The sequence below is a fragment of the Cyprinus carpio genome, chromosome A2 (genome assembly GCF_018340385.1).
Source record: "Cyprinus carpio isolate SPL01 chromosome A2, ASM1834038v1, whole genome shotgun sequence".
In the NCBI taxonomy this organism is placed as follows: domain Eukaryota; kingdom Metazoa; phylum Chordata; class Actinopteri; order Cypriniformes; family Cyprinidae; genus Cyprinus; species Cyprinus carpio.
Window position 1 is genome coordinate 26,663,864 of NC_056573.1, and position 27,763 is coordinate 26,691,626.

Sequence of the window (27,763 nt, forward strand, 5' to 3'; positions counted from 1 at the left end):
TACACCTTAAGAAAAGTGAAAATATATGTGTATATATATATATATATATATATATTATATATGTGTGTGTGTGTGTGTGTGTGTGTGTGTGTGTGTGTGTATGTATGCATATATTTATATTCATGCCTGTCCCTTCACTACAAATAACCTTAATCAGGATGTTTTTCTGAAAAATACTTTTTTTCTATTATCATAATACCATAGTTAAAATTCAGTTTTTTTATGTTTAAATGAATTTAACATTCTAAATTATATATTTACACACACTAAATAAATGTATGCATATAAGAATGTAGAATCCAGAATGAAGTCATGAAAAAGTTAATTGTCCATTGTTAGAAAAAAAATGTTTTGTGTTTGTGTACTTTTTCTTGAATATAACAATATGTATTAATTTTTGCATGCATGCATTTATTTATTTTTTTAACAGTGGCCACATCTTTCAACATACGTGACCAAAATAATATATAAATCATAATATGTCCAAAAAACATGGTAACATTATTGTTTTACTGCATTTTGTAAGTGAGGAAGGTTTGTGGTGTCTCTTTAGGGTTACATCAGCACAAATGTCTGCATGATTAACTGATCTTCTCTGTCTAATCACTAGAGGGCGAGAGGCGCCGCAATGAGGCTGCAGCTCCCCTTCTGTCCGCCGGGTGGCGCGCGCGAGTCTCTTAAAAAATACCCGCCAGCGGCAGCGCTCGAGCACAGAGCGGCGGGAGGCGCGGGACATCAAAGCCAAACTGGTTACAAAGTAACAGTCGCGGTTCGTCATCAAAGTCGCTGCGGGAAGAAATAGAACGCGGAGCGTGACAGCCGGCGGGCCTTTCCCGCGAGTCCGCGTGCTTGCTGAACTACAACAGAAGACAAGCGCGGGGCAAAGAGGAACTGACGCGCGCTCTCGGTCATCACGTCCAGTTTCTGCGGCTGCCGCTGTTGCATTCGCGTGCTGCCATGCACATATATGCCGCATAGAAAGACTCCAGACACGGATTACATCCCACAGGCTGCGAACAGTTGCTCCAGAACAGGAACAAGAGTTTGACATCCTGTGTGTTTACAACGACATGGGGTAAGAGTCACTGCTCTGTCATAGTCTCATTCATAGCAACTTAAGAGACTTTAACTGAGCGAAACTGAAGCCAGAGGAACTTACCAGAGCGCTTAGTACTGCAACTGCATTAGAGACTTTATATGTTTATATAAACTGTTTATATGTCTCAAAGCAAATATTTTTTATTTAGGACAGTCCTACGGTAGGAAACTGTGATGATAGTCATTGTATATTTGTGTATTTGACACAGTATGACATGCTATGATGCATCTAAACAACATTCTTTAATATAATTGAGTGAAATATTATCATTATACATGCAGTTTTTTCAACTCGTATAAAGAAGTGACCTGCGAGAAAGCTAAAAGGTGATTGAACTGCATGGTGACCAGAAACACACACTTTGCATTTGAACCTGCATTTAACATTTAAATACTGATGTAGAAAATCAAACTCATGGACATGATACTAAATTTATTTGTATTTCTTAATTATTTGGATTTATCTCTATTTAATTTAATAAGAATAAATGCATAAATACATTAAAAAAAAAGCAATATTTAAATGTAATAATTATTTGCTTTATTTTTATTTAGTTGCAGATGTTTAGGTTTTGTTTAATGAGATTATTTCATCATCAAGAAGACGAATAAAACTATTAGTTACAAAGTCTAAATTTTTGTTAAGAAATTATAATGGATTATTTAGTGAGATTGTTTGCATCCTTTAAATGGACTGGAATGAGTTCATCCACAACCTTGACCCAAATATGTCATTCATTTTCTTAATATTTTCAGTGTATATTTAAACGATATCTGTTTGGGTGAGTGTATGTGTTTAATTCCTTTCTTTCTCTAATTTCTAATGGCAGAAAAAGACCCTCATCTGTCCAGTAAGAAGAATGTTTCCGTTGCACAGAGAGAGGTAAGTCTTTATCAGATCCTGAGACCCTTGTTCAAAGTGTTGATATTTTAATAAATAAACCAAAATGATTATTTGATCTATTTTAACTGCTAACAATCATTTTACAGAATCTACAGAAAAAATAAATTTCATTATTATTATTTTGCAATGTTGCAAATTAAATATAGTGTAAATTAATTGTAATATTGTATGCATTTAAAATATATATGTAATTTTGTGTATGTCTCATTGTTCATCACTAAGAATGTGTAAATCGGACAGCTTGCTGTCTGTATATTAAAAAAACGACAATGCACTTCAGGGTTATTATAGTAACTAAAACCAAAATAAATAAACCTCTCTGTGCTTAAAATAAAAATACACATAAAATAAAATATTTAAAAAACCTTTAAGCTGATTTAAATTCAGCAGCATTTCTCATTTTCATTTAGTTTTACTTGATTTACTAAAATAACTAAAACTCAAATAAAATCTGTGTAGGCATAAACAAATAAAAAAATTAATTCAACATATAATAAAAACTAAAATAGCTTGTCAGTGATAGTAAAGTAACACTGATGCGCTTCAAGCCAAGTCATCTTTAATCTTATAGAGCATTATAATACAGACTGTTGTAAAGCAGCACATAGAGAAATGCAATTAAATGCAAAAATCACTTTGTAAAATGGACTAAGCACCTGTTTTTCATGGAATGACCCATTTATCCTGCTCTTAGTGGGACATATTATACAGGAATTATGACTCCATAGATAAAGGGAGATTTCTTCTCGTACTGTATTAATCTCTTGGAGAAATGACACAGAATATGAAAAGGTCATGGGATGTTGTTTATGAAACAGCCAGTATTGTGTTTTTTTAGTTGCCCTGACGACTGTACAATGTATGTTCTGCAGTGTCTCAAGTGTCCATCTCAGTGTGCTGAGGCTTTATAGATGATCATAAAGCTGTTTTGACCTTCAGGAGGCCTGTAACAGGTTAAATCAGTGGAGTAGTGACGGTGCAGTTAATTAGTTCAGTGGCGGTAAGGTGTGATGCTGTCGGGTCAGAACACGCTTGGCCTAATTACTTCTTTCTAGCTGGATTGTCCTTCAAACGATCCCACTTTGTTTTAAAGGAACAGTTCACTCAAAAATGAACATTTGCTGAAAATCGTCTCACCCGCAGGTCATCCAAGATTAGGATGAGTTTGTTTCTTCATCAGATTTGGAGAAATGTAGCATTGCATCAGTGTCTCAGCAATGGATGCTCTGCAGTGAATGGGTGCCGTCAGAATGAGAGTCTAAACAGCTGATAAAAACATCACAATAATCCACAAGTAATCCACAGCACTCCAGTCCATCAGTTAATATTTTGAGAAGTTAAATCCATCTAGACATTTTTTAATATAAACCTTTGCTTCCAGCTAAAATACGAGTCCATAATAACACTTCCTCCAGTGAAAAAGTGTTCTGGTGTGAATCAGGAGAGAAATCTGCACAGATCAAGCAGCGTTCAAACAGCTCTAAACAAATATGTGGCTGGATTTTGATGTGAGAGACAACAGGAGATGGGCTTTTACACTGGAGGAAGCGTTATTATGGATTATGGACTTATATTTCAGTTATCTTATTTTTATTAATGATGGATTAGTTTTATACAAACACAGATTTTGTCTTCTCCAGATGTTAACTGATGGACTGGAGTGGTGTGGGTTATTGTGATGTTTTTATCAGCTGTTTGGACTCTCATTCTGACGGCACCCATTCACTGCAGAGCATCCACTGATGAGACACTGATGCAATGCTACATTTCTCCAAATCTGATGAAGAAACAAACACATCTACACCTTGGTTGGCCTGAAAGTGAGGACATTTTCAGGTAATTTTCATTTTTGGCTGAAATATTACTTTAATTTTCACTATATGAAATCTTACCTCCATGTCTGGTGAGCAAAGGGAAAGATTATATGTCGATTTAGTGCCTTTCTGTATATCCTACATATAGAATAAAGATGCAGCATGAGGTTAATTTCTCTGTAACAATTCCTAGTAATTGCCTCATTACATAAACGAATCTGGAAAAAGGCAATTAGAGCTGAAATGCAAATGGACAGCTTGAGGGTTCAGTGATCTCTAAACACACACAACACACACACATTAGTTTTAGTATATATCTGTGAAGATATTGTTGTCTTTTGGGTTGTTGTTGTTGTTTATTGGTGGTGGTAGAGATTTTTTTTGTGGAACACACATTTCTTTTTCTAGTCAGCTGCATTGCTGCGAGGTTAACGTGAAATTACACTTAGAACCCATTCGATTGCCATTATGTGATGTATTTCCAGGTGAATCAGAATATTTCATGTGGTCTCGTGTTTATACAGTTTATTGTTGGTTATATTGGTTATTTGTTTGTTTTTAAAAGAAGTCTCTTCTGCTCACCAAGGCTGGAGTTATTTGTTCAAAAAGACAGTAAAAACAGTAATATTGTGAAATATTTTTAGAAATTTAAAATAACTGTTTTCTATGTGAATATCTGTTAAACTGTAATTTATTTCTGTGATAGCATCATTACTCCAGTCTTCAGTGTCACATGATCTTCAGAAATCATTCTAATATGCTGAATATTTTTGTAGAAACTGTGATACATTTTAACAGCATTTATTTGACATATAAATCGTTTGCAACTTTATAAATGTCTTTACTGTCACTTTTGAGTAATTTAATGCAGCCTTGATGAATAAAAGTATTACATTTATTAAAAAATGTTACTGACCCCAAACTTTTGAACAGTAGCATCATGTATTACAGTACTGCTCAAGGTTCATTAGCACACATTATTCTACAGGAAACTGTAGTTGTGTGATAATATGAGCAGAAATGTTTCAGAAAGTCTGTCTGCAACACGTTTGCAAATGATTACAAATGAAGGTGTGAGACGTGTGGCTCGCTCTGGTGTTTAGCTGAGGTTGATCTGGTGCTCGGTGCAGTGCTGAAAGTCATTAACGGCGGTCGATCTCTCACGCTGGATAGTTTACAGCCCCTCGGCTCGTTACTGGGTGCCTCGCTATCAGCTCCGGGTGAGAAATTGACAGATGAAGGAGCTGCGCTGATCACAGAGGCCAGGAGACTTACCCCATGGCATTCTGGGAATTCAGGCCAGGCTGTAAGAAGCGAGGTGGCAAGTGATCTCAACACCTCGCGCTGCTGATGTGTGTGTGTGTGTGTGTTTTACGGGTGGAGAGATCTGTAGACCTGCAGAAGGATTAGACGGATACTTCAGCGATCGAACTAAAGTTCATCAGCCTCTGTGTTGAATATTTAGAGATTTGCTCTGAAATGCAGTCATTTTCAGACAGTACTTTTTTTTTTTTTTTGTTCAACCATTGTTGCCCAATGGATTCACATTTACATTTATGAATTCATCAAGACACTTTTATTCAAAATGACTTACAAAAGAGGAACAAAAGCGGTTTGTTAGAGCAGCAGTATTCATAATATACAGTGGCCGGTTCATTAGATTACATGTTTTTAATTAAGATTCAAAACTTGGTTTGTAATTGATAAATCATTACTTTTTACTTCAAAACATTACTGTTCAAAAGTTTGGGGTCAGTAAGATCTTTGAAAGGTTTTAATATTTTTATTAACCAAGGATGCATTAAATTGATCAAAAGATTTACAAAAGATTTCAATTTCAAATAAAAGCTGTTCTTTTGAACTTTCTATTCATCTGTGAATCCTGAAAAATAAAATATATCACAGTTTACACTAATAATTTTTTTTATTTGGGGTTTTTTGATTTTTTATATTATTAATAATATTTTGTTGTTAAGTTTATTTGCATATTAGAATGATTTCTGAAGATCATGTGACACTGAAGACTGGAGTAATGATGCTGAAAATACAGCTGCGCATCACAGAAATAAATGACATTTTACTATATATTCACATAGAAAACAGTTATTTTAAATTGTAATAATATTTCCAATTTTTTACTGTTTATATTGTATTTTAATCAGCCTCGATGAGCAAAAGAGACTTCTTTTTAAAAACATTAAATAATCTTACTGACCCCAGTCCTTTGAATAGTGTATATATTTAATTTCAAAATTAAAACAACAACAGCAACAATATTGTTTTGGTGAATTGAAATGGTTGAATATAGTTTTTCTAGTGACTGATGGGGATTTCTATATCTAGAGAGCAGGGTGGCCAATATATGTGTTTAATTACAGATTAATAGCAAATGTGCTGAACAAAGAAACATTGCATTTATTCTACTGCATTATTGCTCAAAATATCCCTAAAAAGTAGGCTTATCTGAAAAGAGAATGTGTGCTTGATCTATTGGTAGCTGTTGGTATTGACACGGTAAGTGTGCAAAATAATGCACAAAACAGACAAATAGCCAGATATATACAAGACCCGTGATGTGCAGAGCTCTTTGACAGACGTGTTAGTCTGAAGGAGCTCAAACTGAGTTTAGAGCTGAATGGAGCGGTTCACGCTGACTTCATTCCTCAGGTCTGCTCTCAGCATGTATATCATCTACAATCAGAAAAACACCGTTCACCCAGGACTCGTGATATGCTGAAGGGGAGAATAAGGAAAGCTTTCCTCAAATGAGGTCCAAGACTAATATTTAAATTTTTACTGTGGTCACACAAACCTCAAACGGTGCTTTTAGACATTGTTCATGTCGTTTAATTTTGTTTATAGTTTATTTGTTTAGAGGTTTTTAATATAATGATATTTGCAAAGCAACTTTACAGAAAATTAAGTTTCTACAATATTTAGGAGTAGCTTATCAGTGGTGACTGTGAGTTTATGTAGATATGACAGAAATGTTCAGGAAAATGTCACTATTGATATTCTCAGAAGACTCTGTGGGCAAAACCCCCAGCCACGGATGCAACATCTTATAATGTGAATGTTATAATGTAGTAGGGGAGGTAATGTTCGTGTATTTGTTGTTATATCTGTGGTGATATATTGGGAAGAGAATCATCTTTCCACTCTTCCTGCTCGTGATGCATTGCATTAAGATTATTTCATTTTATATTTCTGAAATCCAATCCTTCCAGATCCTCTTCCCGATATTATCAAATTGTTTCACGCAATGATCTGTGCATGTATCCATCTGCTATATATTACATACTTGTTAATTCATGGTTTTTTTCTTTATTCTTGGATAGGACTGTGATTTTATTTATTTATTTTCATTTTTGTATTTATTTTATTTTTTTTTTTGTAATGCTGTCCATCTTGACCAGGACTCCCTGGTAGAAGATATATTGTATTTTATGTGTGTGTGTGTGTGTGTGTGTTTGTGTTTTTATGTGTTTTTTGACCACACAGGTGTGTGTGTGTGAGAGTGTGTGTATATATATTTTTTTTTTTTTTTTATATATATATATATATATATATATGCATACATTATATGATTATATATATATATATACATACATATATATATATATATATATATATATTATATATATATATATATATATATATATATATATATATATATATACATATATATATATACATATATATATATACATAATATATATATATATATATGGGGCTTTTGGATATTTTTTTTTTTTTTTTTTTTTTTTTGTGGGTCTCCAAAATATTGTTTTGGCCAACAAATATTACAAATTAATTATTTAAAATTTAAACCAAAAAATATGGCTCAATATATATGAGCAATGAATGTGTTCTTCAGCTAATAATGCATGAAAAATGTATTGAAAATGGTCATTGTGAAATTAGTTTCAAAAACAAAAAGTCAAAAACAAAGAAAGAAATAAAAAAAAAGAGTTGAAGCTTCTTGAAGAACTAAATTAAAGATTGTTTTCTTTGTTATGTTATTTCGTAATACAAATGAGGGATTATCTAATTAAATATGCATGCATTTTGCATACATTTCCAGAACAGAAATCTGAACATTAGATAAAGCTAGGTTCAGAATTATTTGTTTCTTATTTAACTTCTTCTGTGTTTGAGAGTTCTGGGTTATTAAAAAAATGTTTTTTTTGTTCTTTTTTTATGTTTTTTTTGTGCTACTGTGACAATGACCAAAAGTACAGAGGTTAAAAATGCAGCTGTCTGGGGTCCGAAAGCCTTTGCGCTGTTAGACGTCCATAACACACAGTTTGACCGAAGCGCTTCAGCTGCCGTATTGACTTCAGACTGAGATCAGTCAGTCAGTCATGAGGTGTTAGATACGCCATCCGTTCATCTCTCTGATCCTTTACAGCTCATTCCACTCTCGTTATCATCATTTGTCAATTACAGCACTAGTTTGAGTTTCATAAGCTACAGGCTTTTAAAATATTTCTTGATAAGCTATATCATTATTCAGTTAACTGTTGAAATAATCAACAGATTATCAGAGTAGTTGTTGGTTGCAGCCCGGTTTGTTAACTTTACTGCAAGACTACAAGAATTTAAAAAGTGATCTTTTCAATCTTTCCAGTTAGGATAATAATAATAATAATAATAATAATAATAATAATAATAATAATAATAATAATAATAATAATAATAATAATAAGGTAAGTATTAGTGTTTTGCTTAATCTTTAAGTTATAATAGTAATAATAATAATGTATTTGATTAATTATATTAATAATATGCATAATTACTGATATTATATACATTCTTAAAATATTATTAAATGTAAAAAATATTATTACATTATATAAAAATATTAGTAATACTAGTATTATTTAACTTAATATATAATTAATATATATATATATGATTAAATTGATTAATCTATAATTATTGATAAGTTATTAAAATTATTTTTAATTATTATTAGGAATTATGTGTGTGTGTGCGGTATATATATATATATATATATATATATATAGATATATCATATCTAATATATGTATGTATATATATATATATTAGTATTTCACTGAAATTCTTATTTAAATGATTATAAATATATTTGATTAATTTTAATAGTTTATAGTCACTATTCTTATTATATGTTGTATTAAATTATTAAAATTAAAAAGTTATTATTAAAATTAAAAATAAATAAATAAAACATTTAAAAATTAAATTATTAAGATTTAAAAGTTTGAAAACATTGTAAAATTAATATTATATATTATTAAATTATTATTAATTTGATGATAATAATAGTAAGTTAATTATTTGTAAAATAACAGACGTAGAGTAGTGCTGAATCTGAAGTACGTGCATCAACATTCCTGAATCTCTGTGTGTTTCCAGGTGTGTGTTTTGAATAGTTTGCATGTCGGTCTGTGAGCCTGAGCTGAATTCAGTCGTGTTTTTTTTTCCGGACACACACTCATGTCGCGTGTGTTTGTGTGTGTTGCAGGGAACAGCCCATCTTCAGCACTCGAGCTCATGTGTTCCAGATCGATCCCGCCACCAAACGCAACTGGATCCCGGCCAGCAAGCATGCGGTCACCGTCTCCTTCTTCTACGACGCCAACAGACACGCCTACCGCATCATCAGCGTGGGCGGGACCAAGGTGAGCGCTTCTCCCCTGGATTACAGCACGCTTGCTCTGGCGCATCAACCTCAATTCATATGTATAACTGTATAGAAGAAATGTTAAAACATCTGGGATATCTGCAACAACTGTATATTTAAAGATTAGTGAAGTGTTCAGAATAGCGTATTATCGTGCTGTTTCTGCAGTATGCAGATTTCCTCTATCAATGACAACTGAAAAAATTTTCAGAATAAAGTGTGAGATATCTGATCTTCCTTTTCCACTGTGACAGAAAAACTGAAAGTATTTTTAACATCAATTAAATAGTACAATATTGCATTAAAAATGCAGTTTTTAAATAATAAAAGGAATTGAATAATTCCATAACATAAGATAGAAATAGAAAATAGACATAGAAATATGTAGTTAGTATGTATTTAGTTTTTTGTTTTTTTTTGTTTATTTTTTTTTAATTAATTTTATTATAATAAGTTTATTCAATTCAGTGTCAATGTGGCAAAGTTCATAAATTATGAAACAAACCGGTTCAATAATCCATTGCAAAATTCATCATTTATGAATATAGTGTCAGGGCAGTTAAATCAATAATATTATTGAATATTAATTTTAACACTTAGTATTGAGTCAAGTGGAAGGTTGTAGTTGATGTCGCTTCATTTTTATTCACGCTGTGAATGGAAATTCATTGCATAGTGGGAAACTATTGCACTTAATGTTCTCTGGTTGTTTATTGCATATCTTGTCAAATGTGTGTCATCATGCTGTTCGCTGCATGTGCATACTGTACTCATGTTGCACACAGTGCATACTAGCAGTGTGCCGCAGGTTTTGCAGAAACCCTCTCGTGGTTATCATCAGTGCAACATGCCAGGAAATCCATCCGACTGCAGCGGAGTAACGTAATAAACATCTCCATCAGCTACAAGCTTTCAGATGGTGATTATTGAGTCGATGTGATTAGAGCCAGAACGAAATACTCCCCGCGAGGGGATTTACGCTGAAGTGAAGGTTAATAGCTCAACACCTGATATCAGACCGAACGAGATGCTCTTAAAAGAGAGTTGAGTGCAGGAAAGCTCCGGAGCTGCATGACTTGCATCCTGTCGGGATAATCGATACTTGTTGATGGAGCGAATCAGAGCTGTCTAACCGCTGGACCGGAGACGCTAAACCAAGAGAGAGCAGCACACAGGCGACCTTGAGTCCATACCAAAGTCTCTTAGAAACAAAACACAGATTGTTCTGCTCAAGCACCGCCCACTTAGACACGTGAAGTGACCAATGACAGTTTGTTTTTTGCTTTTACGAGCTGTTCAGATTAGCATGGAAGCTTGTTTCTGACACAGGGTAAAAATAAAAAAGGTAATTGAAACTTTTTATTTCACAATAACAAAAACATAGAATTTGTGAGAGATAAATTGTATATCTCGCAGTTCTGCATATGTATCTCACAGTTTGGGATTTTCTTCTCAGAATTTCGAGTTTATGTAAGAAAAGACCAAACTGTGAGATATTAAATCCCAACTGCAAGAAAGACAGAAAAAGTTGCAATAACCTTTTTTGGTTTTATTCTGTAGCAAAAAAAAAAAACTGAATTGTGAGGAAAAAGTCAGAAATAAGTTTTTATCTGGCATCTGAGTTTATATCTTGTAATTCTGAGGAAAAAAAAATTGCAAGATGTAAAGTTCAAATTGTGAGATTTTATTATTTATTTATTTTTTATTCCGTGTTGGAAACAGGCTTCTAGAGGTAAATCTGAAAACGATTCACACTAACGGTCAAAAGTTTGGAATGATTAAAGAAAAGCTTTTTTTTTTTTTTTAAAGTCTCTTCTGCTCCCCAAGGCTAAATTTATTTGATTAAAAATCCAGTAAAAACAGTAATATTGTGAAATATTATTACAATTCAAAATATCCATTTTCTATGTTAATATCTGTTAAAATGTAATTTATTTCTGTGATCAAAGCTGAATTTTCAGCATCATTACTCCAGTCTTCAGTGTCACATGATCCTTCAGAAATCATTCTAATATGTGCATTTTTACTGTAAATACATCTCATGCATTGCTATTGACCTTCACCTCTCTGAACTGTTGCCCGTTTGATCTCTTGATTACAATGATATCAGTGACTGTCCTCACCGAAGCCTGTAAATCTCAGTTGTTCTCGGCTTCATCCAACACCTTTAAACTGACCTTAAATTTTCTGTTCTGTTGCACGTTTGTGTATTGAGTATGGTGTTGTGTTTTGTGGTTATATTGATTTCGTTTTGTTGTTGTTTTCAGGAGGAACAGGAGTCATTAGAGAATCAGAGAGAATAAAACAATAAGCTGTGAGAGACTCAATAAGCCGTGCTATGACACAAAACAAAGGAGCTGCAACACCATTATCATGGTCAATGACTGCTTTTATAAAACTGCAATATGATAGAAAAAAATCTCTCTCTCTCTCTCTCTCTCTCTCTCTCTCTATATTTATATATATATATATATATATATATATATATATATATATATATATAATATATATATATAGAATAGCCTATATCCTATATATATACAAAAAGATTTTTTAAATCATTTTAATCAGTCAAGAATGTCTTTTTAATCTCTTTTTAAAAGAATCATTGAATCATCCTTGCTGCATATATAATAATATTTAACAGTATTATTAATTTAGTATCTTAACTGTCTGTGTGTGTGTGTGTGTGTGTGTGTGATATATATATATATATATATATATAATGTATGTGTATATGTATGTATTGTTATATATATATGTATGGTATGTATGTATGTATCTATATATATATATATATATATATATATATATATATATATAGATCAAAAGTGACATTAAAGACATTTATAATGTTACAAAATATATATATTTCATATAAATGCTATTCTTTTGAACATTCTATTCATCTGTGAATCCTGAAAAAAAAATGTATCACAAAAATATTGGCCAGCACAACTTTTTTAAACATTGATAATAATCAGAAATATTTACTGAGCAGCAAATCGGCATATTAGAATGATTTCTGAAGATCATGTGACACTGAAGACTGGAGTAATGATGCTGAAAATACAGCTGCACATCAGAGAAATAAATGACATTTTACAGAACCATCCAATTTATTTTTTGAAACATCATTTATAAGCGTCTCTTGGTCTCTCTAGTTGTATTATTGTTTCATTATGATGGCTTGAGCTGTTGTGATCATCTTTGTGCAGCTTTATTGATTTGTTCTGGTTTTAATAAAAACATGGGACATTTTAGATGTTTATGATAGATTGATTCAACATGTCATATGAAGTGTTTATCGTCACAGTCTCTCACAGTTATTAGATTTCATGTTTTACACTCTCTCAGGGGTCATAAGTGTGGCTCCAGTCAGACTGCGGTTGAGGCTTCTGCATGTGTGTCTGATCTTCTGTTTAAAGCTGCTGGAAACACTTACACCGGCTTGTGCGACAGTATTTTATTTATTATTATTTATGTAACTTGTTAATACACACTCAGTCTTCAAAAACTGTCCCAAACAGCACAAAATAATAGCAACGCTTTGCATAAACAAGCATAAATTGTGTTTACAGTATTGCACTTTCAATGCTGGTCTATTAGAGGTTAGATGTTGTCGTTAAAAATAAATGTTATTTGTGCCGTAATGTTTCTAAATCATCCTGTTGAGGTGGGAATACTGTTTATGTTTTGCTCCGTGTAAACAGTGATTTACAGATAGTTGCATCACAAACCTTTCTGGTATTCTTGCACGTATTGTGTAAAAGTTAACACATTTTAAGTTGTTCAAAACCTGTATGAGATTCTTTCTTCTGTTAAACACAAAAGAAGATAATTTAAAGAATGTTGGTAACCAGACAGTTTCTATAGCCTAGTATTTTTTAGCATACTATGGAAGTCGATGGGTACCGTCGACTATTTTCACTTTTGGGTGAACTATCCCTTCTGTATTCTTTTAAATGGGTGCTTATTCAGAGTTTTCTGTGATTTACGTCCTCTCTTTTGGCAGGCGATCATCAACAGCACGATCAGCCACAACATGACGTTCACTAAGACGTCTCAGAAGTTCGGTCAGTGGGCGGACAGTCGAGCAAACACCGTGTACGGCCTCGGATTCGCCACAGAGCAGCAGCTGCACCAGGTGTGAACGTCTTAAATGGCCTGTTTACTGAGAAACGACACACAATGCATTGTCTCTGTTCAAATACATGAATGCTTCAAATGAGATTAAGAAGGTGGATAAAAACCAACATAATATAGTTTTGCACAGACATGTTTGGGAATACTTGCATCACCCCTTATATAATACAGCATTATGTGTTTTTGTTGCAGTTTGCCGAACGTTTTAAAGAGGTGAGGGAAGCTGCACGTCTGGCCAGAGAGAAATCACAGGACAAGATAGAGCTGAACACCGCAGCTCTCAGTATCGCTGCGCCTCAGGTGTGACATCATTTATTTTGCATACGATACAATTTTATTCATTTTGCTGGCATTTTTGACTCAGGCCCCTTTTAAATTCTGACGCAGCTGCATGGCACCACCCTGGCAACCACCCAACATTCCAAGTGCTTGCCATCCTTAGAAACACACTTTAGCAGCTGTATAGCAACGCCTTGGCAACCACATAAGGTTCTAGTAGCCTGGCAAAGCATTGAAGCTGCATAGGAACACCCCAGCAGCCCTGGCACTCGCAACACTTATGTATCTGCTTAGCAACGCCCTGGCAACCACCCAACATTCTAGAAGCCTGGCATTACATTAAAGCTGCATAGCAACACCTTTGCAACCCTAGCACTCACAAAACTTTACCAGCTGCATAGCAACACCCTGGCAACCCTGGCATTCACAACACTTTACCAGCTACATAGCAACGCCCTGGCAACCACATAAGATTCTAGCAGCCTGGCAAAGCATTGAAGCTGCATAGCAACACCTTTGCAACCCTAGCACTCACAAAACTTTACCAGCTGCATAGCAACACCCTGGCAACCCTGGCATTCACAACACTTTACCGGCTACATAGCAACGCCCTGGCAACCACCCAACATTCTAGAAGCCTGGCATTACATTAAAGCTGCATAGCAACACCTTTGCAACCCTAGCACTCACAAAACTTTACCAGCTGCATAGCAACACCCTGGCAACCCTGGCATTCACAACACTTTACCAGCTACATAGCAACGCCCTGGCAACCACCCAACATTCTAGAAGCCTGGCATTACATTAAAGCTGCATAGCAACACCTTTGCAACCCTAGCACTCACAAAACTTTACCAGCTGCATAGCAACACCCTGGCAACCCTGGCATTCAAAAGACTTTACCAGCTACATAGCAACGCCCTGGCAACCACATAAGATTCTAGAAGCCTGGCATTACATTAAAGCTGCATAGCAACACCCTGGCAACCCTGGCATTCACAAGACTTTACCAGCTACATAGCAACGCCCTGGCAACCACATAAGATTCTAGCAGCCTGGCAAAGCATTGAAGCTGCATAGCAACACCTTTGCAACCCTAGCACTCACAAAACTTTACCAGCTGCATAGCAACACCCTGGCAACCCTGGCATTCACAAAACTTTACCAGCTACATAGCAATGCCCTGGCAACCACATAAGATTCTAGAAGCCTGGCAAAGCATTGAAGCTGCATAGCAACACCCCAGCAGCCCTGGCACTCACAACACTTTAGCATCTGCTTAGCCACACCCTGGCAACCACCCAGCATTCTAGAAGCCTGGCAACTTTGAAGCCCTGAAGCAGCTCCTTAGCAAACACACAGCAACCACATAGCACTTTAGCAGCTGCAAAGCAACCACGATGGCAGCCAAACCACATTCTAGAATCCTGGCAATACATTACAGCTGCATAGCAACGCCCTAGCAACCACCCAACATTCTAGCAGCATGGCAATACATTGCCGCCACTCCTTAACAACCATATAGCAACATGTTACAACCACTCACAACGCTTTAATTGCTGCATAGCAATGCGCTAGCAACCCAGGCACTCACAACACTTTAGCAACTCCGTGGCAACACCCTGGCAACGGCCTAGAACCACCTAGTTTTGACTTATTTTCCTGTAGTTTCTGCTCTTCATCTGACAGATCTTGTGTGTGTGTGTGTGTGTGTGTGTGTGTGTGTGTGTGTGTGTGTGTGTGTGTGTGTGTGTGTGTGTGTGTGTGTGTGTGTGTGGTAAGTGAAGGGTTACTGTAATCCTAGAGCAGGATGAGCTGGGTCATTCGTCTCACTGGGAAGTGAGCGGAGAACTAGGACAGTGATAAAATTATCCAGAGCCATCCTGTTCGCTCTCTGTCAGCGTCTGTCTTCTCGTATGATGTCGAACTGCTTGTCTTTTCAGGTCAGCAGGCTGTTAAAGGGCCATTTAAGACGCAGACCTCTTGACCTGATGAGAGCCCGTTAGTTCTGCTGTTCACCCTGAATTTTGCACGTTGCGCTTCAGTTTTGCTTTTTTCCGTGTCTGTTCTCGTTACACAAGAGAGCACTGAATCAAGCTTCAGCAGCAGAATGTATTCTTCAGCCCTATTTCAGTGTTAATCATGGTGCATTCACACAGATTTCAGTTATAAACCAGAGTGACACCTGAAATCTAGATACGATCAAGATTCACAACTGAATTCTGAGTTTGGTTTATTATTTCTTAAAAGAGATTTTAGGCTTGATTTGGACTCTGTGTCAGGGACTTAAGGGTGTCTTTCCTTCAGTTACTCATTCATACGTATTCAGTCTTGCTCCTGTTGTGAGAACAAGACAGTTTGAGAGTAGCGAATACTGTTATCAATCTCAAATACTGACTGTGAGAATTAATTCAGTCGCAATCAAACCGGAGTGACACTTATTCTGCACATGCAGTAGATTTCTCTAGGTCTAGGTCAAAAAAAATAATTCTGAGGTATTTAAGTTTTTAATGTTCGAATGCACTGTATTTTTCCTGCTGTCTGAAGTTTTGATAATGTGAGGCTTCGCTGAGGGAGAATTTTAGTACTAGCTATGAAATAAAAATTATGTGACTGAAATAAAATATTGAATCTTTAAAATTTATACTATAGATATATAAATATATTTATGTTAATTTAAATATTTATTTATATATGTAAAATATCTACATATGTTTTATTAATTTAAATAAATATATTTAAAATATATAATGCATTGCATAATTGAAGTTTAAAATATATAAATATTTAATATAAATAAATATTTTTAAAGCATATAATGCATTATTTCATTGAAGTATGTAGTAGTAGAAGATTTAAGTATTGATTTAACAGCTGCTTAGTGTTATTTTAATATTATTGAGATGCTGTTATAGATTTATTAATATTTAGAATTATTGTTTTTATTTTGTTATTTTCTGTATTTTTTATATTTTCATTTAATTTTAAAGTTTTAGAATTTTTTGTCATTTTACATTACTTTTTAATGTCTTTTTTATTAATTTGTATTACTATTAAGTTATTTTAGAGCATTAAATTAAACTGAATGAAAATGAGTTAAGTTGCTTTGGCAACTAGCTGAAATAAAATAGGCTTAAGGTTCAATTTAAGTGCTGTTTTTAAGTATTAAACCAATGATATATTTATTTGAGATAAATTGACAAATATATTTTGAAGTGTTACGGTTCCCCAGTATAACATAATATATTAAATTCAATATTATTGGTCTTTAATTGAATGGCATTACCCAAAGATGGCAGGTAGATTTGTAGAAATGTGTGAACATGTAAAAATGCCACCGGTCTCACACATGACTGTATCTTTTATCACTTTCTCTCAATGCTTTCGATCCGGACGCTGTCAGTTCTCTCAGGTGAGTTTGACATTCACTCGCACACACACAGCATGAGCCACGCGGCACGATTCAGAGTTTTGTGGGAATATAAGCAGCCGCTGTTGATGTAGTAAATGGGGTTTGTGATTTATCACACTCTAACACACACATCACGTGTCCCACAATCAGCTGAGTCCCACGGTGAACCCTGCAGGAGCAAAATCAGCTCATTTTCACACATGAGAGAGACGGGGTTCACCTTCACCAGAAAACAATCATATTTCGGGTCTGCCAATTTTAATAAAGTATAATGGCCAAATGAAAATAAGGGTTTGGAGTGACCGCTGAAAATAGTGTTATGATAATTGTACCGCTGGCCTATTTTGTAACGATAAGATTCTGCTCATTTTGATGCATTTGCTCACCGTTTGTTATAATAAGACTGAGAATGACTTTATTATGCATGTCATACTCACCTGCTGAAATCTGGGTCATTTATCAATGCTGCCATTTGTGCTTGAAAATGTATATTTTATATAATTTAATTGAAAAGGTTAGTAATGAATTTTAAAGAAATCATATTTACCCATGCAGCTCTATATATGTATACAGAGAGATTTTTGTATTTATTGTAAATTTATATTAGTGCTGGGCAACAATTAATCACATCGAAAATAAGTTTTTGTTTACATAATATATGTGTACCGTGCGTATTTATTATGTACATATGAAAATATTTACATGTATTTGTATATATTTACATTATTATAATTTATATTATATACAAATATATTTAATATATAAACATAATATATTTTTCTTAAATATATACATGCATGTGTGTGTGTTTATATATACATAATAAATATACACAGAACATACACATATACGGTGTAAACAAAAACTTAACACTATTTTAGATGCAATTAATCGCAATTAACCTTTGCCCAGCACTAATTTATATATATAATAAATTTATGTATTATGTATTAAATAATATCTATTGTGCACTCATTTTAACTGACTATGGTGTTACAGCCTTGAAAAGTACCAATATTTATTTTTTATTGTGAATGTGTGTGTGTGTATATATATACCTGTATATATAGACGCACACACAATAAGTGATTTATATATTTATAATTTAAATTACTAATTTTAACTAAATATTAGGTATAAGTCCTGAAAAGTACCAACATTTATAATATATCAAATATATAATATTATATTAATATTTATAATGGTTATTTATTGTTGCTTTTCCTGAAGCATTACGAAGCATATACAAAAAAAATATATATATAAGTACACACACACACACACACATACATATACATACATATGTACACACACACACACATATATACATATATATATATATTATATATATATATATATATATATATATCTGTGTGTGTGTGTGTATAATTTATTCATATTGCATGATAGATAACATATACATAATGTATTATTTGTGAATTATGTAATGTGTGTATACACAAGCAATGTGTATAATAAGAATTTTCATAAATTACTGACTATATTCTGGTAGTATCAAGGTTTGGTACCCTGTAATCAGACATTACAATTGTAAAATATTACTACTTTCATCGTATGGTAATTTTTTTTTAAATAAAAGTATTTTGTTTGTATTTACAAAAACAGTATCAACAGCATTCACTGCATCACACAACTCACAGATGGCACTGTTTATATATTATTATATATTTATAGTATTTATTTTACTAGAAATATAGTAAGTTATGTTTTTTAGTGTAACACTCAGTTGTTAGTTAAAAGGATTTATCTTGTGAGTCAGACGGACGCTGAGCTGTGAGTGTGTCTGGATTCATCTGATAACAGCGTTGTTCTTCTGTGTGTGTGTGTGTGTGTGTGTGTGTGTGTGTGTGTGTGTGTGTGTGCGTGTGTGTGTGTGTGTGTGTGTGTGTGTACGTGTTGTAGGACTTGTGTGATGAGCTGCAGTCTCCTCCAGTGATGTGTGTGAACGGACCGGAGGACAAGCTCTTCCGGAGCCAGAGCGCTGACATTACTCTGTCCTCGGAGAAGGAGCGCATTAAGAAGATGCTCTCAGAGGGGTAAGGCTTCAGCAGCGTTTCTCAGACTACACGTCCGCCTTCGCACATTTGTGGGAAAATATTGGTGAAGGAAGTGTGTAACAGCCATTGATCACACTATAATGGGCCTCTTCCTGCCTGAAAGAGCCCATAAAATGCCTCTAAATTCAGCTTTCCTGAACGCCAACGATTACAGGCCTCTTTACCATGTGAGTTGTTGTAGCAACCGTTCTGAAGACCTTAGCAACTGCATAGCAACCACCTCCAGCACACTTTTGCACATGCAAACTACTGATGCATTGACATTTCTGCATTTTTGGTTCGGCCTGATCAGTCTTAGAGGGCCGAAATCAATAAACGAAGCAGTGGCGTTTAATTAGAGCATTAAATAAGCATGAATGAACATCAGAAGGCTTTTAAAGAAACAGTACAACTTACTGAAAGGTCAAGTCTCATGCAATCGATCAATCAGTGTTTTTACCAGAAAAAAAAAATCAACAAAACAGCTTCACTTAACGTTACATTTACCTCTTAAAAGTCATTTGACGTCTGTAAACTTGTTAGTTAACTAGAAAAGATAACTTTAGAGAGGAGCATTTTGTTAAATGCACTATATTACATATTCAAATATCTTTTTAACTTCATCATTTGGTGTATATTTAAATCATTTTGTAATGAAAACAAGTTTTTATTACAGCCACTGTTTGAATTTTTATATTTCAATTATGAATAGGAGAAGAAACTTAATTATATCAGTATAAAGTTGATATAAAACTGCCTTATGTGCAGTTTAAATGTTCAGTGTTTATTAATACATATATTTTATTAATTAATTGATTATTAAATGCACTGTATTTTTGGTTTCAGTTTTCGGGTTTCGATATTTTAGTATTATTGAGATACTATTTTAGTTTTTGTTAATATATGGAATCAGTTTTTGTTTTTATATTTTCTGTTTTTGTTTTAATTTTAGTTATATTTAAGTTTAAGGAAGATTGTTGTATGTTTATCATTTTTTTTAAATGTCTATGTAGTTTTTATTCATTTTTATTTCAGTTTACTTATTTTAATACATCAAGTCAAACTAAATTAAAATTGAGATTTTTTTTTTTTCAGTTAATTTTTATTTTTATTTTAAGTAAATAAATAAATAAATAAAAAATTAAATGGTTTTCATTTTTAGTTTTAGTTGAATATAATAACCATGAAATTAAAACTTTAATTTTTTTTTTACAGAAACACAAATCCAAAATTAATTTTGGTGCATCACTAGCAAGCAACACACACACTTGCAAACAGAAACTGGATATTTCTGTTGTTATTATGTGACACGTTCAGGTGTGATCTGCCATCAGTCCGATGAGTAATAAACACACTCACACTGCTTTAATTCTCAGCCGATTGCTCTTGTGTTCGATCATCGCAGGACTCTTCTCTAAGCGGGTTGCTATGGAGAGCATCTGAAAGTAACCGTTCAAGAGCGTTTGCATCTTCACAAGCGTTACGTCTGTGATTCCTGGAAACATTTCATGCACTAAACGCTGCACAATTTTCTGCAGTCAAAGGAAATTACAGATGAGATGCTGTTCTGAAAACTTCAGTAGTTTGCTTTTTTGATACTATTTGTCAACCAAAATGTGAAAACAGCGGTACACATCTGGACAATTTGAATGTACTGTACTCTGTTTCCTTATTTTCTTCATTGGCTACAGTGTTATTTTAACATATTTTTTTAATTTACTTTTATTATTATTTTGAATTAATTTTTTATTTATATTTTTATTTCTAAATTTTATTTATATTTTCATTTTAATGTTTTGTAATTTTATTCTATTTTTCTTATTTTTATAATTTTTTTCATATATATTTTTAAATATTATTATTATATAATATTAAGGTTTAATTATTTTTATTTAAGTTTTCATTTTAGTTCAGACCTTTGACCCCCGGGAAAGCACAATATTTATGTTGCCATGGTGATAATTATCAATTTGGTGATGCATTTTTTGTCATTTCAGGCCTGGGTTCAGATAAACATGCTCCGTTGACTTTATTCATCACTTTATAAATTAAATATCTTATTTCTTTCATATTTGGTTTCCGTTTTGCTGTTGTTTAACCCTTTATGAAAACATGTTTTTAAAGTGTCCCCTCTTTTTTTTAAAAATTACATCTGCTTGGAATATTGAACATAAATAAATGCATTTAAATATCACATGCTAGGATTATCTGATTGGATTTGCTAATTAAAAAATTTACTGTTTTATACAATGCATGCTTGCACAGAGCATAAAAGCATATTAAAACAATATTTAATTAAGTTAAAGGCAAAACTGGTTGTGTTTGCTGTGCAGAATCACTGTATGCTCATGTTAGGGTTCCTGGCTAAAAAGCTCAGCGTGGGTTGAAGTGGTCAGTGTTTCTGTGTGTTTCAGGTCGATCTGTGAGATGAATCTGGAGTCCGAGCTCTTCACTTTACAGGACAGTAACGCTAAGCTCGTGGCCGCGCTGCATGAGGCCAACGCTAACGTGGAGCAGTGGAAGAAACAGCTGGCGGCGTATCAGGATGAGACGGAGAGATTACGAGATCAGGTAAAAATATACACTGCTTTCAAACTGTGTGCAATGTGGAAAGGGCAAGAGAAACTAAAACAGAAGGAATCAACAGTACAAGAATAAATCAAGTGTAAATATTTATTAATCTATCTGCTGCACTGTATTGTTGTAGTTATTATTTTTGAATTTGTATTATTATTTTGAATGTTTAGTATCATTGTTATATTATTGTAGTTTTTGTCAATATTGCAAATTAGATTTTATTTTTATATTTTGTTTTCACATTAAATTTAGTTTTAGTAATTTTATTGTTTTGTCATTTTTTTAATTTTGTAATATATAGTTTTTATTAATTTTAATTATTCATTATTCATTTTAGTACTTTAACTTAAAATGACAAATGTTGCCTTAGCAACCATCTGAAATAAATGTTAAATTTTATTTTATATTTTATTTTATATCAGGTAACATTTATTTTAAGTAATTTTAGTTTAGTTTATTTGTTTTTGGTTATTTTAATACTCTAAATGAGAAATGTTGCCTTTAATTATTTTTTTATTAATGTTTATTTTATTTTATTTTAAATTTACTTTAAGTATTTTAAGTAAATCTATTTTTTTTTGTTAACTATAATAAACTATACCTATAATAAAATGTTTTCGAGAATTACTGTAAAACCATTTTTAAAAAAATATAAAAAATGAAATGTGCATGAGATAAGACTTGTTTTTAATACATATTGTTACAAAACTGTTGTAATATTGGTTGCTAGTTGATAGTTTAAGGTAAATGGTTTTCCTTTAAGCATAGAATTGAAACATGCTTTTGTTGATGGAATAAATACAGTTTAATAATGGCAAATGAGATTTCCAAAATTCACAAAATTGCTGAAATTATTTTTTTACATTATTTTTCAAAATTAAGTACAAAAACTATTTAAATCTTTTCTTAATTTTTTACTTCTTTTATTATATATATTTTTTATTTCTTATTATTTTTAATGGTTATTAATAATATATAATAATTGAATACATTTAACTTTTTTACATGACATTAATAAAATAATAATTTATAATTATTAATTAATAATTAAAAACACTACTTTTACTTTCTTTTCTTTTTTTGCATTTTTTCCATTAATTTAGTAATAATTAAAATGCGTTTCTGTGACATTGATAATAATCAGAAATGTTTCTTGTAAAGCACTTTGAATTGCCACTGTGTATCAATTGTGCTATATAAATGAATTTGCCTTGACTTAAATTGACAAAAAGAAGCCTATTTAATTGACCTGCTTGATAATTTTTAAAGAGATTTAAGAAGGTGAACTGGGTTCAAGTCCAAGTGAGAATCAAAAGCAAAAACCGGCAGAAATGATGGGACTCTTCATGGATCTGAATGGATTGTCATCAGCACCCTTTCCTTTTCTCTCACATCTTACCGTTTGCTCTCGTTGTCGCTGAACGATTGCGTTTGCGTGAGGTGGCCCTCAGTCTCGCTGCGTCTCTGAGCCCAGATCAGGCGACCAGGTGGTGGAAAATGGTTCATGTCTCACAGGACTGGAGAGAGAGAGAGAGATGTGGGGTGGTTTGTAGGACAGCAATATCCTACTTTCAATGGCCTAGTTAGGAGAACTGAAATGTCACCAGGGGGAGCTGCCAGACCCTCGATTGGAAACTTTTTTGCACTTTACACGGTTAAAAATAAGCCAGTCTCTCTTAAGGCCCTCCGAGTGCCAGAGACCTTTAGGAGCTGCTCCTCTTTCTCCTGAGCGAGTGTGTGTGTGTGTGTGTGTGTGTGTGTGTGTGTGTGTGTGTGTGTGTGTGTGTGTGAGTGTGAGAGAGAGAGAGAGTGTGTGTGTGTGTACATGTATTTCTGTGTACTTTATAAATTAGATAAACATTTCTGGTTTTATTGTGATTCAGTGCACATTATTCTACAGGAAAAAACCTTCAAATAAATGTTCTGTTCTTTTGAATTTTCTGAAAAATAAAGCGTATCACTGTTTCCACAGAAATAAACAGAAATGGCATGAATGTATTTACGCAGGACTGTATAGTGATCAACCCCTGCTGTTGTTGTTTTTTTGTTTATTTTTATTTTGTTTATTTTTATATTTGTAGCTAAGAAAAATTCAACAATATTTTTATGTCAGAAGTTATTGTATTTAAAAAAAAATGATGCATAAAATGTCATGCACTGAAGTTATTATATAGTCAGGATGGCAAAATAAAGATTTACATAAGGTTCACAATTGTATAGAGACTGACCAGTCGTATGGTATTTTTTTTCTTTTCATTTTTTTACATTTATTTTATTATATTAATACTTTAAAAATTATATTTCAGTGTTATTTTAGCTTAAGGAAATGCGTTTCCTTAACATCTCACTTAAGCATGAATGGCTGTTATGTAAAAGTTGAATATATTTTTACATATGTTTTAAAATTTGGTTTACATTATATTTTTAGCTAAAAATTATCTTAATAATTTTTAATTTAAAAATGTTTAAATTAAAATGTATTTTTAAAAAACGCATTAATTAAAAAAATAAAAAATATTTTTAATAAAATTGCATGATTTTTACTAATGTTTTCTGTTTTTTCCATTATTTTATTAATAATTAAAATAATGTAAGAATATTATTAATAGTATTTTTTATTTACATGTTAATTTAAATTTAGCATGTTTTGTAACATTTATAATAATCAAAGTTGTGAATTTGCCATTTTGCACAGAATTTATACTTATGCATTTATACGGACAGACTTGTCGCATCACACCTGGTTAAAGCACGGTGTGAAAAACTCAGCCCAGTTTCCCTTCTACTGTCAGCTGTAATGCATTATTCAAATATAATGCCTGAATAATCACTGAATGTGTATGTAGGTCAGCAGCGGGGCTTTATGACGGCCATTATGCTGGAGATTCAGTCCGAGTGAAGTTCTCAAATGGTTTTACGCTGAAGCAGAGCAGACTGTGTTTGTAGAGAAATGGACAGGCAGCAGTGAGTCATTACTGCTTTCATCTGAGCCTCAAAACATCACACATGCTCTGCCTTCATTGTCATATCAATATGAGCCCGGCTCCTGCCAGAACGGCCAGTTCTCTCAATTAAAGCTGCAAAATAATGACTGTTTTCAAACAGGTTTCTTAGAAACAATAGTCCATCACGCAGCTCTCTTTCATACAAAAGGGACTTAAAACGTGTATTTTGCATCCTCGGCGGTAACGATGGCTCTGACCGATGGTTTATTGTGTGTCTGTAGGTGGCGGATCTGGAGGTTCATGGCAGTCAGGGACCCAGCGACATGCTGAAAGATGAGCTCACCCAATCCCTGGAGGAGCTGGAGAACCTGCTGAAGGCAAAGGACGAGGTGAGAGCCAACACACACACACACACACTGACGGAGGGGAGAGTCCAGCGACCTACAGATGCACTTTACTGAAAGTCACCAGTCCAGTTACTGCAATCATCTCCTGTATATAAGACACACCACGCATGCACCCGCCTCAGCAAGACCTCGCTGTATTACATGTTTCTGCGCATTATTGCATCTCTGTGCATTTCAGGAGATCCGTATTCTCCAGAGTAAGAAGTCGAACTTCCATGAGCTGGAGCAGGAGAGAGAAGAAGCCATTCACAGACTACAGGTGGTGGAGGACATCACAACAGTAAAAAAAACAATGACTTATTTTGAAGTATTAATAATTCTCTTTAAGGCATCACAGAAGTGTCATAAATGTATTTACACAGGAGTCACAATTGTATAGATACTGAAACCATTTTTTTTTTTTTTTACATTTTCATTAAATTAATTTATTTTAATATTTATTATTTTAATTTAATTTATTATTATTATATATAATTAAAAAAATTATATTATTTTTTTTTAATTATCTATTATTTATATATAGGTCGGTGGGTTTTTTTTTTTTTTTTTTTGTTTTGTTTTTGTTGCATTTGTTACATTTACATTAAATTATTATTTTCATTTTAATTATAAATTAAATAAAAATGTAATAATATTTTTAAAATAAAAAAATGTAAATAAATAAGTAAATAAATGTATTAGTATTGTATTTTTAAAAATGTTACATTTACATGAAATGTTCAATTTAATTGGTTATTTTAATTAAAATAACTAATAATATTTTAAAATATAAGAATGATTTGTATTCTAATAATCATTTAATTAAAATAATAATGTAATTATATTAACAACTATTAAATATTAATAATTTCACTTAAGTGTTCATGCATTTCTGTAATGTTCAACTTAAATGGACTGAACACTTTAAATGGTCCTTTTTTAAATTATAATTTTAACTATAATTATACTAATAATAACATTTTAATAATAGTAAAAATTCAATTATAGCTGAGCTTAAAAATGGTCACATATTTCTGTAAAATTCAACTTAAGTATGAATACTGTAGCTGTTATGTAAAAGTCAAATACATTTTTACGAATGCCTTAAAAGATTAAATTAAAAAGAAATCACAATTGTACAAAAAATTGACTACTAATGTTGTTTTTTGCATTTTTTACATTTACATAAAATTATTATTTTAGTAATTAAAATAATTAAATAATTTTAAGCTAAATTATTATTAAAATGTCACGCCTTTCTGTAAAAGTCAAATACATTTTTATGAACACTTTAAAAGTTTAGGTTAAAAAAATGGCAGAATCATGTGTTTGTTTTCATATTTCTTCTTCATGCATTACTTGAGTATGTGTGCTGCTTTGTGTATTGGACAACGAGCGCACGTGTGTCTGATTCGAAGACATTTTCTAACTTCCCGGGGTCTTTTTTCTGTGAAAGCTCTGTGGCATGCTGTAAATGAGCACAAAATCCATGTCAGTGCCTCTCTGAATGTGTTTCAGGAGCTGGAGATGCGTAACGTTGATTTGGAGCGGCGCGTGCAGAACGCCGAACAGAACCTGGCGTCTGCGCTGGAGGATCGCGAGCGCGCCGAGAACGAGGTGCAGAGGGTCGTTCAGATCCTCGACGTCAAGATCTTCGACCTCAACGACCTCCGGCAGAGTCTGGTCAAGCTGATCAGTAAATAGATGCTCACTCTCCCTGCTGTCTTTCCTTCGTCTTGAGTTTGCACTGAAAGCTCTTTCTGTTCCAGTCTAGCAGTAACTTCAGCGGTGAGGACGTTACGATGGTAGAACGTGAACAGCGTTGTTACAGTACAGTAAAGGATGAGGCGATGTTTATTTTTGATACGCTCTTTGTCAGAAGCAGAAGTGCTGTGTGACGTCTTCACAGAATCTCAAGGGGTTTTTTTCTTTTCTTTTTTTTCTTTTAACCATGCATCATGAACAATAGGGCTGGGAAAAACCGATTCACAAATGCATCACAATTCTTTCTCAAATGGATTGATTTTCAAGACAATATAATTGAAATTTTATTTTAAAGTATTAATAATTAAGTTTAGTGCAACACAAGTTATTTACACAAGATTTACAGTTGTGTAGAGATTTTTTACATCTTACATCTTTACATTAATTATTTTAAATGATAAATATTATATAATTAAAATAATAATTGAATAACATTTTAATAATATTTAAAATTATTTAAAAAAAATATTAAAAATTAAAAATATTTTTAATAAAAATAATTTAGCTAAAATAAATTAAACTTTATGCATTTATAGGTATAACAAAATTCTAATTTTTAATAGATTATTGTTATATCAAAGTCAGATTAATTTTAATGAACACTTTAAAAAGATTAGGTTCCGAAAAATTGTATAAAGATTGACCAGTTTTTTTTTTTTGTTTGTTTGTTTTTTTTTGCATTTTTATCTACATTCAATTATTTGAAATTA

At 32.8% G+C, this 27,763-nt stretch overlaps 1 protein-coding gene across 3 annotated transcripts; it reads left to right on the forward strand.

The window, feature by feature from the left end:
- Positions 1–636: 636 nt before the first annotated feature.
- Positions 637–27,431, forward strand: LOC109050007 (homer protein homolog 3). 3 transcript variants are annotated; one of them, XM_019067668.2, is made up of 11 exons: positions 637–1,075; positions 1,929–1,981; positions 9,329–9,485; positions 13,503–13,634; positions 13,826–13,933; positions 17,316–17,324; positions 19,248–19,381; positions 21,796–21,952; positions 25,185–25,292; positions 25,489–25,590; positions 26,808–27,431. In XM_019067668.2, the coding sequence occupies exons 2-11, from the start codon at positions 1,959–1,961 to the stop codon at positions 26,991–26,993; spliced, it is 1,116 nt and encodes a 371-aa protein (XP_018923213.1). In that variant the 5' UTR covers positions 637–1,075; positions 1,929–1,958; the 3' UTR covers positions 26,994–27,431. The 3 variants fall into 3 exon arrangements, with proteins under 3 accessions (XP_018923213.1, XP_018923214.1, XP_018923215.1); XM_019067670.2 differs by having other exon boundaries at positions 641–1,075; positions 25,489–25,569; positions 26,808–27,429; XM_019067669.2 differs by lacking the exon at positions 17,316–17,324.
- Positions 27,432–27,763: the final 332 nt, after the last annotated feature.